The sequence below is a fragment of the Temnothorax curvispinosus genome, unplaced genomic scaffold (genome assembly GCF_003070985.1).
Source record: "Temnothorax curvispinosus isolate PA1 unplaced genomic scaffold, ASM307098v1 QBEX01015834.1, whole genome shotgun sequence".
NCBI lineage: Eukaryota > Metazoa > Arthropoda > Insecta > Hymenoptera > Formicidae > Temnothorax > Temnothorax curvispinosus.
This window is the reverse complement of record NW_020225614.1, coordinates 30,698-42,300: the sequence shown is the minus strand read 5'-3', so window position 1 is coordinate 42,300 and position 11,603 is coordinate 30,698. Positions and strand designations below refer to the sequence as shown.

The 11,603-nt window shown below is 34.8% G+C and overlaps 1 protein-coding gene across 1 annotated transcript; it reads right to left on the bottom strand.

Moving 5' to 3' along the window:
* Positions 1–5,423: 5,423 nt before the first annotated feature.
* LOC112466084 lies at positions 5,424–11,275 on the bottom strand. The gene is made up of 2 exons (XM_025033972.1): positions 11,112–11,275; positions 5,424–6,144 (listed from the first exon to the last, which is right to left on the bottom strand). Exons 1-2 carry the CDS (start codon positions 11,273–11,275, stop codon positions 5,949–5,951), a joined length of 360 nt encoding a protein of 119 aa, XP_024889740.1. The 3' UTR covers positions 5,424–5,948.
* Positions 11,276–11,603: the final 328 nt, after the last annotated feature.

Genomic DNA, 11,603 nt, shown 5'->3' with positions numbered 1-11,603 from the left:
TCGTCTAACACAGACAGAACGGTTTTGCTGAAGTATCTAAAAATTTAGCTAGATATGAATCTGAAAATAATTTTGTTGCACCATCAAAATAATTATAGTAGGTTGAAGTATGATAATGCTGTAAAAAATTTTGACATTTTAGCAATCAGTTCGAGTGTTCTACATAATTATTTTAATGGTCCAACAAAATTGTTTTTTTTTTAATCTGTATCTAGTTAAATTTTTAGATACTTCAGCAAAACCGTTCTTTCCGTGATGAATTTTTCCTCGGCGATACTTTTGCTCCAAGCGTCATTGCAGTTCCAAATCGATCTCGCAAAGTTGACGAAAAAACCAGTTTTGAGATCATATGGAGTTTAAAACATGCTGCTACACCCTGATGTTCTACACATCCTTACATTTCACATCTTTCATCCTATAACTATATTCAAGCAGAATCTTTGGATTTTAAAACTGTTGAAAAATTGCTAAACAATTTCTCCCATAATAACATAAAAATTTGTATTTTGTTGTTGTCGCCGAAAATTTAAAGTAACTCTCTAATTTAAAGTGACTCTCATTAAAAAGTGAAAAAATTTGATCTTTTATAAAACGTTATATTATTATTATTATTATCATACATATAAAATATATATTACATCCAAATTGTGTTTAACAACCAATTTTTATTTAATATTGGATTAAGAAAATAAATTTTTATTGTAAGTAAAAATAATATAAATTTGTTAACGTTTTAATTATATCTATAAATATAAATACGCATATTTAAATATAATTTATTGACTTGCTTATAACAATTATGACAATTGTTGATAAGATAAAACAGCAAATTTTAATCTTTAACAAGATTAAAATTTGCTGTCTAAACGTCTGAAAACAATATATTGTAAACGTGACAATGTATTACTCTTGTGAGAATACCTACACTCGTTTAATCACATATTCATTGTTCGCGCGCTAATCACTAAAATAATTTAGTATACGTGAATATAAATACGCAAGCAAATGGGATAGTCGCAGGATCCTGGTCGCAAACGCAGGAGCAGATCGTCTATTAGAGCTATCAGAGCCGTTAGACGCCTTGCCAAACTGGACGCCAAAAAGATTACGCAATTAGGAAATGGCCAGCATCCAAGAGCGTATCTCCACCTTTTCGAAGCGCATTACCCCGCCACGTGAAGTATCACCGTCTTTTTCCCCTTTCGAGTTCAAAGAGTCCCGAAACATGTTCAAAAATAGTACAAAGTATATATAAGTACACACAGTAGCAAAACTCATTAAATTCAAAAACAAACAGAGATGTAGTGCAATGACGGTTCTGACCTCTGATATTAAAGTCTTTTATTGCAGCGTGTGAGAGCTTTGTTTCGCAATAAAAAGTTTTGTATTATAATCGAAAGCTCTGTGTTTTGCTATGAAGTTCATTAAATCTAAGGCTAGTGACATAACATTTTGTATTTATAGTATATTTTTTGTTAACGCGTAGATATAAAAAATAAGCAGAAGTTTTGTTTCTCTATTTTAATCATATATATTTTGTTAAATATACAATATGCTTTTTTAAAGAAAATTATAGTTTCAATAACTTGATGCGAAACACCACCGTGTCTCTTGATATAGTAATCTTTTATTTAGCTTTAGATTTTAGATGGTATCGTATCTCATTTATTTAATCTTACTAAATATACAAATTTTAATAAATACAATGCCATCTTACAACGACTGAATCTTGTATTATATCTTGTACTATCAATATTAAACAGATTCAAAAAAGAAAAAAATATCTTTAAAAGTATTTAAATTTTTTTGGATTTAATAAATTAAGACTAAGTAGCTGATCTTTATGATTCTAAAAATAATATACAATGTAGACAATAATAGTTTCAATGATTACTCTAAAATTGCAGTATTAAGGAAATTGATATATTTACACTCAAAATGTCATTATTACATGAAATTGAATTTAATTTAAAAACGCGTTTATGAGAGGAAAGGCTCGTGATTGAGACATGAAAATCAGAACGTGTCTGAACATTTTTTACGATCGCGATTTTATTGTCGACGCTTCTTGCATAGATTTCCCTTTTTTACTGCGAGAGACTCGGAATAGGAACCTCAATATTCCAGTATCGTCCAAAATATATTTCGATGACGTAATGGGGAACGCACGAGCGTAGACCATCGTATTACGTTATTCACCTTCGTTGATGCATCGGTATATGTGTGCGTGTAATCTCGTATAGATGAACATAAAGATCCATCTGTATTTGCACGTGGCTTTAGCGGCCCACATCTCCTGAAGGTTATTCACACCGGGACAGCGACAATGAATATTCCACATGAATTTAATCTCTGATATAATCAAATTGAAATTATACACATTCCAAAAAAAATTTTCGATAAATTACGGAAAGCCGCTATAATATATCTATCTATACTATTTTTTATTCTTGGATAAGAAGATAATACTCGACAAAAAGTATAAAAAAATAATATACAATAAAATATATATGTAATAGATATATATTTGATAAATATTTACGGACAATCTCTTTTTTCCAAAGGTTTTAAATGAAGATCTTAATTGTTGATTTTTTCAAGATTTGCAGAATTCCTGCGAATTAAGCTTTTCAAGGCCACAGATATATGACAAAATTACATTTTTAAATCAATTTTAAGCAAACACTTAATTTTATTTAATTTTAAATAAAAATATGTTTTTGAAATTATGAAACAATACTGATAGTAGCTATCAAGTTTTGAATTTAACTAACACAGACATTGTATTTTTTATACAAATTGCTTAAAATCAAAGAAGCATATTCAATTTTAATTCTGCGAGAATGAGAAATTTTATTTCATAAGTTACTGTTAATTTGTTTAATATATTTACGAATTTTGCTCTTGCAATTTGCATCTATGGCTGAATAATCTCGTCCCCCCCGCACGATATAGTACAAGAATGATAATATAATGTAATGAAAAATTCCTGCGCGATTAATTTTAAAATGCTATGACATTAATGCCCTTTATACCGTTTACTCTTAAATACAGTAGCAGAGTAGCTGCATCGAATCGCTGTCGATCATAGACGGTTGCGCAATATTGCGTATTCCTGTGCAGACGGATATTTACTCGCGTGCGTTTCGGCAATCTTATTTGGCCGGGAGTGATCATTTGTATTCCCAATGTATTTACCGATCGGTACATACTACACGCGTTACGTCTCGCATAATCGCGAGAAACACGCATTGAAAACGCGCGCCTACGACGCTCGCGATCGAGGTCCACAATTTTGGGAGCCAATTCGTAGATTTGACAAATTTCAGAGGTCGGGTGACACACACACACACACACACGCGCGCGCGCGCGCGCGCGCGACAAACGTATACACGTATATGTGTACGATTTATCCTGCTCGCTTGAATTTATCCGGAGAAAATAATGCTTTTAACGTTAAAGCTTCTACCGCGATGTAAATATCGCTTCTGTTTGTTAATTCCTTACGTTCTACGTACGCGTGAGGGCGTGAGCGTAAGTTGGCACGAGACCAAAGCGCAGACGCAAATGAAGAATTGATTTACAAAAATAAATACACGAAGACGCCAAATGCGCTACGATCAGACGACTTCTGTAATACAAAAGAAACAAAACGTCTCTATGACAAAGCTGAAAAATCGACCATTATAACTCCTGTAATGAGGTCAACTCAATCTCGATAAATAAATGACTCTATAATTTATATTAATAATTTGGTGCGCTATATCAACACTTTTTTCTATTAGTCGCCTTCGTAGTAGACAATAAATAATCCGATAAATTATGAAAAAACTCAAACCGAAAAAATGAGTTATATTGTTTTTCTAATATTTTATGAATTTGCGCTGAAGTCATATCTAATCTTATTATAGTGATAACTGATAATTATGTTTGAATTCTTACAGATTGATGCCATTTAAACTTAAATTTTTATTGATTGATGCCTTTTAAAGCGTCATTGAACTTTTATATTAATTTTTGTATTGATTGGAATGATAGATATGGAAGAGAAAGGGAAAAATATTATAATAGTAATGAATGTAATTTAGTGGTTGTGGAAGCCTTGAGAAGAGAGGGGAGTTTAGGTAAGGAAATGAGAGAGGAAAAGGGATGACGGAGATGAGGATGTGCAGAGGCAATTGGAGGAGAACAGGATTATAGAATTAAGATACAATAAGAAATATAAAGATTTGAATAAGGATATGGACGGTTCCAGATATTTAAGGAAGAAAAATTTGGATAAGCAGGATATTGGAGAAAGTTTGAGATGTGGTAATTTGAAGGCAGAGGAAATAGGTATTGGTTAAATAGTGAGAATTGGGAATTGAGTTTGCATTTTTTGTAAAAGTAGGGATAACATGAACCATTATGTTGAGGAGTGTAGTTGGACAAGGAATTGGTATATTGAGTTAGGTAAAAATAATAAAGAAAGATTGGAGAGACTCTCTGGAATGAAGAGTTGGACATCACCAAAGTAAAGGTATTGAAGAAAGTTTATAGGAAAAAGCTAGCGAAAAAAAAGAAGAGAGGAAAAAAAGGTTAGAGAGTAGAATAGGTGGTTAGGCCGCGGAGATGTGCAATGTGTGAATGATAAAATAGGTTAGTGGTGTATGGATGGTATGAGTGTTTAAGTACTTTATGTAAACTAAGTCTACTTTCTGGCTGTAGCTGAAATTAATAAACATATATGTATAGTAACTTTCGTGTATTACAGGGCTGGCCTATGATTTGCATCTTCTTTTCTTTTATCGGACTTATGGATGTTACTGCTAATTACAAATTTGTATAAAAAATGTATGATGTTTTAGGAAGAAACACGCATATTAAAAATAATAAACCCTCGTTAAAAATGATGAACTCTCATTTAAAATAGTATATTGTACAACTAGTGGAAAAAGTGGTCGATTCTGAATGAGTGTGAAGTTGGTCGCACGAGCGAAGCGAGTGCGACCATCACACTCATTTGGGCTCGACCACTCTTCCCACGAGTTGTTCATACTATTTTATGCAACACGTGCATGGAAAGTGCCCCATTACGCACGCTACGCGTGCGTGATAGACCACTTTCCAGGCACTTGCAACATAAAATAGGGAGTGTAAGCCGTGTGTAAAGATGAAAATTCCCGGGTGCGGAGTTTACGCACGAGCCGAAGGCGAGTGCGGTAACCGCACCCGGGAATTTTCATCTTACCTCACTTGTTACACAAATAACTATTTCCTAACAAGAGCGTGAAACAGGCCACTTTTCGTGCTTGTTTTACAATTTCATTTCTCCACTAGTTGAGAAATGGCTCCATGTTTCAACGCTTACGTCATCATTGCGAAATGGATCGTTTTGCTCACTCAAAACAAGCGCGAAAAGCGGCCCATTTCACGCTCGCGTTAGGAAAAAATTATTTTCAAAAGAACTGATAAAACGAAGCCCGAGAGCCGGTCCCGAAACATTTTAAACGTTCAAATAAGCGTGTAAGTAATTTGTCTCGCGTCTCAAATTTGTGAAACACACATCCCGCATCTACAACGGCCGCCTTCAACGTGCTTATGCCTACGTAGTCCGCAGAAACGATCGCTCGTACCCGCGTGTCCTCTCCTCGTTGTTACACACGCCGCGGCTCGTATAATCGCGAGGTTACTCGCGTTAAGAAGGATGTGCGAGTTAACTTAGCTCGCTGCATTAGCGGAGATGAACTCATTCCGCCTATTTCTCTCTGACTCTCCATTTCTACCTCCGTCTCTCCCTCTCGCTCTTCTTCTCTTCTTCTCTTGTCTCCTCTTGTTCCCTCTCGCGCGAAATGTGCCATCCGCTTATTCTCCCGGTCCCTTCCTCTTATACCACTATCCTTCTTTCTGGACCGTGGCTATACGGTTGCTCGTTTCTTGCCACCACCCACCGTCGAGTTTCTCTTTATCTATGGCAGATTTAACGAACCTTGAAAATCACGTCTTGCGAGATGTTTACTGAAGTCTCTTGAGCGCCGGTATCGCACCGTCCTCTGCCGCACTGTACAACCAAATTCCAAAAACGTGATAGGTATAACAAGCATCGCCGTTGCTTGCGAGAGCAGAATAAGTCCTCCGTGGAGAAGCGGCAGCAACGGCGGCGTCCTGGAACACGGTTATTTGCATTTTACGCAGGCTTAAACGTTAATTCGTAAAGGAGATCCGCGCTACGCTGAGACCGCACTGAGTCGATACGAAAGTTTCGAGACGACTTTAGCCCCTTAACGCCGGAGAACTTCCTTCCGCGAGACGTGGATAACTAAATTACTAACAGATCAATTAAATCTTGCCCGTCAATTTGTAAACGGTGTCAACTAGTGCTACCAAAACGGTGGATGTAAATATAGCGATTGAATTAAATGCGATTTAAGATTTAGCATCGGAAAAGCGATAATTAATCTCTTTCTAACCGAAGTATCCTTCTGCTTTCCCCTTTTCTCTCTTTCTTTCTCACTCTTTGAGAATATAGCAAATCGATATCTCAAATCTTTCGTCGCCCATGACCAATTTAACTACGATGATTACAACGTATAAAACCGATCTTATATATTTGCATATATTGTTAAGTATAGAATGTATGATATTAAACAATGACTTAATTGTTGTGCTGAATGTCAATATATATCTTTGAATATTTAGTAGTATGATGATTTTGCTTCCTCATAGAGGAAGCTTTGTTTTCATAAACCTCGTATATGGACCTTTAATCGCATATAAAGCTAGGTCTAATCAATCCAATTTTAAAGAATTATATATGAAATAGGGGTAGAAAAGACCGAAGAAAAAATTGTTTTTTTAGTTTTCGATGCCAATGTGTTCAGAATGTTCTAAAATGTTGGAAAATCGCAATTTTTAAAAATGTCCATATGTGTGTATGTATGTGCCAAATTTACCAAAATTTCTATAACTCAAGAATTGATTAACCAAATCTGAAAGAATTATATGAAATAGGGGTAGAAAAAACTAAAGAAAAAATAGAATTAGAAAAATTGCTAATAATAAAGGGATTACCGATTTTTGCCTAAAAAGTATACAAGTTTTACATGTAATCTTATATATAGAACGTATCATTAAAGGAAGGTTGTTTTGAATTTCGCGAAGATTGGTAAAAGGGTTTCTGCCTAAAAAATATATAGAGTAGACCGAGTCGAATCGGATTACTAATTAGCACAATAAAACAGCTTGTTTGAAACAAAACACTAACGAAAACTATCTTAAAACTTATATTCTCCGATTCGCTTCGGTCTTAGGGAAGTTATTTAAAGGAGAGAGTATCATTAAATGAAGATTGTTATTGAATTTGGCGAGGATCGGTAAAGGGATTACCGATTTCCGCTTAAAAAGTATATACATGTAATTTTATATAGAGTATCATTAAAGGAAGGTTGTTTTGAATTTTGCGAGAATCGGTGAAAGGGTTACTAATTTCTTCTTTAAAAATGTGTAAATTATTTGGTGGATAGAATATCATTTAAGGAAGGTATTGAATTTGGTGAGAATCGGTGAAGGAGTTACCGATTTTTGCTTAAAAAGTTACATGCAATGTATAAGTTATACATGTAATTTTTTATATAGGGTATCACTAAATGAAGGTTGGTATTGAATTTGGCAATAATCGGTAAAAAGGTTCTTTCTTTATAAAATTTTAAATTTCTTAAAAAATGTTCGTGGTTGCTCTAACTTCCGCCAATTTTGAGATATCAGACTATTTATAATTCTATTATATTCTTCAGTCTTTTCTACCCCTATTTCATATATAATTCTTTAAGATCTAGTTGATTAGACCCAGCTTTATATGCGATTAAAGGTCTATATGCAAAGTCCATATTGGACCATATAGCCTGAACTCCCAAAGTCAACATCGATTTGACATTGCGTCGATTGTAAAACTTCACTTGTGCTACTAATTGTAAGCTAACCCTATATCAATTCATAAAAAGATCAAATTTAAAATTTAAAAAAATGTGCAAATTAAAAACTTGCACATTGCTTCCTCATCATTATAGATCGCTACCATTGCTCCTATTTTATTTCGCTCATAAAGCTTCCTCTATGAGAAAGCCAAACTACTAAATACTAATAATTATGCATCGAATAAAATACAAGTTTCCTCATAGAGGAGCTTTATGAGCGAAATAAAATAGGAGCAATGGTAGCGATCTGTAATGATGAGGAAGCAATGTGCAAGTTTCTAATTTGCACATTTTTTTATTATTTAGTTATTTAACGTACGTTATTATTTATCTTTAAAATTTACTTTATGTTTTTTTAATGTTTTTATTTCAAAAAAACGTACTCGGTTAGATATTAGATGAATCCATTTTTGTTCCAATAAAATTTAATCATCGCGACTTTTAAAATTAATTTTTATCGCCACATTGTTCTGATAAAAACAAAAATTTTCACTATTTTCATCTTTTACATTCCTATATTAAAATGTAGCAATTTATAACAATCACATATATTTTCGCAAATGATCAAAACACATTCAATTATAATTTGTAAATTACATTCTTCTTTTCAAATATTCAAAAATTCTTCAAAAATATTTGGAATTAAATATTACCTTAGGGGCGATACACTAATTTAAATAAAAAGAACTTACCACTCATTTATACCATTAATTTATTAAAATTGAATTGTAAATGTGTTTATTATATTCAGACTCACACATGTCTTTCCGTATCTGATTGCTACAGGGATGAATCTAAAGAAATCCTATTGATTTTCTGCCAACCTTATTTGCATCATGAGATCTCGTATTCTCGTTAAGATTCACGGGAGATTTATATGTCCCGCGAACTTAAAAAATTACATCCGCACCGACTCGATTCCGCGAGGTGCAGCGAATTAACTACTTAATGCGAACGTGCGCGGGTCACGACCGCGGATTATAACCCGAATTACAAAGATAGATTCGAGAAAATTATACATCCCGTACCCTCCATATCGCGCGGAGAACGATACACCGCTTTCCAATTGGGGCGGTTTAAAGATCCACGGGATGAAATATTAAATCTGGAATACGGGAACGGCCGATGTAGCTCGCGCGCGCGCGCGCTCGTAATATCGTCCGATTAATAATGGCCGGCGGGCGGCCTCGGCTCCGGAAATACGTGAAAGCAGGCACGAGTGGCTTCATACGTCCGTCGTCGGCACGAAAATGCATTTAATCTACTTGCAAATTAATGTTACACGCCTGTTGTACGGTCTATTTTGGATCGGAGCCACGGATCTGAGTGACGTATTACTACACCCTTCCAATCGGATTTTTGCACGCGATTTTTCTTCATCGCCTTTCCGCAAATTCGCGAGCTTGTGAATGGTGACCCAGTTAATATAATAGTTTTATACCTCGGACTTGTAATTAAACTTTATTACTTGTTTCTTTATATATTTATGTAACGTATATAAAATACATCTGAAGGCCAAACACGGAAAGAAAAAAGTTGACCTACATTTGATTTCTCCTTCAGTAGAAATTATATAATTAGCTTCAATATTGTCGGTTAGATATAATTATGTAACTTGTAATTTTATGTGGATTAACATTTTGTTAATTGTCATTGTGCTTAACGATTGTCATAAAAAGTAAACTTCTCAAAGCGAATTAACGTTGAACAAAATATATTCATATATCCGAGATATCCGAGAATCTTGGACCGTAATAGCAGATTTTTCGAAGTCGATTTTTCGTTACACGTTGTCGTTACAATTAATATCGCGGAGATTTCTGGAGCAGAATTTGCGGATTTTCTTCAAGTTTGAAGACTTGAAGAAAAAGGAAGAAATGTATCAGCTTCTTTCTGCATATCCTTTATTTGCAACGATCCGATATTTTCTCGTGGCATATAATTTCCGTATATCTATCCTCGATAGTAATAGTAAAAAAAAAAATGGAAAAACCCGATCGCGATCTGACTTTGCGTGCTGCCCCAATTAGTAGTGCAGTCGCTCCCATTTCCCGTTTGTGATGTCGCGTGTCGTGTGCAAAAATTGTTAAGAAAATTTAGGCTCTCTCCGTAAAGTAGCATAATCGGGAGAGCGTGCCGATCGTGTACAGCCACTTTACTCTACAAATATACTTTAGCTGTCTATATCCAAGAAGCAAGAGAGAGAGAGAGGGGGGGGAGGGTAATTTTCGATGTTACAGCATAAAAATCGTTAAGCGAAAAAGAGGTGGCCGAAGAGTGAAGGGGGATCTCCCGCGGTAATTTCGGCCGGCTAAGTGGCGCGTTGGCCGATCTTTTCTTTTTCTTTATCGTCTCTTTTCGGCTACCGTCCAGGATTTAACGTAATGGTTAGACCGTGTACGACGACCACGACGAGGTCAGATCCCAATCCCGGTCACGAAGGAGTCACGATCCGAGTCGCGCAGTCACGAAGCCGTCGCTCGATTTCTACGAGTCTCCCTCTCCCTCTCTCTCTCTCTTTCTCTCTCTCTCGCGAAACCTATTATGTTGCCTTCCACGCCTCCTTAATACGCTTTGATTTTCTTCCCGTATCCCGTCGTACGATCTGCCTTCGCTTTTGTATTACGTCGTTACGCACCCTTCACCTGCATTACAATAGTTTGTCGCGCGTAAAAGTTGCGTCGAATTTTGACAGGTTGAACTTTGTCCAACATTTTTCTGTATACAGAAATATATATTTATTCATTCGTTTTATTTGCATCTGTTTCGTATACATCCATAATTAATTACTACATAACATATTGTGCTAAAACTGCATATATCTATTTTGGGTAAAGTTTTTTACGCGTATTTCAGAAAAATATAAATAATCTAGAAAATTTGATCATTTAACGATAATTTAATTTAATAATTTATTAAATAATTATATTAATACGAAACTTGTTAATACGACGAAAATAATGATCAATATCGACGCTAGGCGTATGCATATATATATGACAATACAAAAGAATTATTGATATTGAATATCGTTGATTTTTAAACCCGATAGAAATTATTTCCATTAAACGTACAGCTAATTTTCCCGATGTTATAAATTTCCCTCGTTGTTATAAAATCGACATTTTATATGCAAAACTCAATACATTGTATACATACGTGAAAAATTGAGAGCTACTGGAGAAAAGCGCATATTCCATAAAATACGAGTTTACGGAATATTGTCCGTGTTTTATTGTTAATCTCTTGAGTGAATATATACCCTGCGCTCTAATTGTCTGTGATGAAACGAGTATTCTCCGACCGTATTCATCGTCCACCATTCCGGCATTGGATACTAGTTTGCGAGACACTCGTGATAAATACTGTATGTAAAAATTTATTGGATTGCAGCCAAAAAGTCACTTAACGAGTCTAGCTCTACATACATAACAGTAATGCAATTGATGTTACAGCAAACTATATCGTTATCGCTGCCGACATATTTGTGTAAACAGATACTTAAATGTCATGAGGTTTGTGATATTGCATTCAGTCGCAATATTGCTATTTTCGTGTTATCTCGACAGTTTTTAAATAAACATGATAATTATTTGCTACACGATGAATTTCGGAAATTGTCATTGAATCGTTGATAATAACTGGTAATTA

Excerpts from the sequence above, each read along its gene's own strand:
- LOC112466084 (XM_025033972.1), bottom strand. The coding sequence starts at position 11,275 with ATGGTGGACGATGAATACGGTCGGAGAATACTCGTTTCATCACAGACA. Across the intron at positions 6,145-11,111 it reads AGTAGCTCTCAATTTTTCAC|GACGCCGCCGTTGCTGCCGC; the intron begins GTATGTATACAA and ends ACCGTGTTCCAG.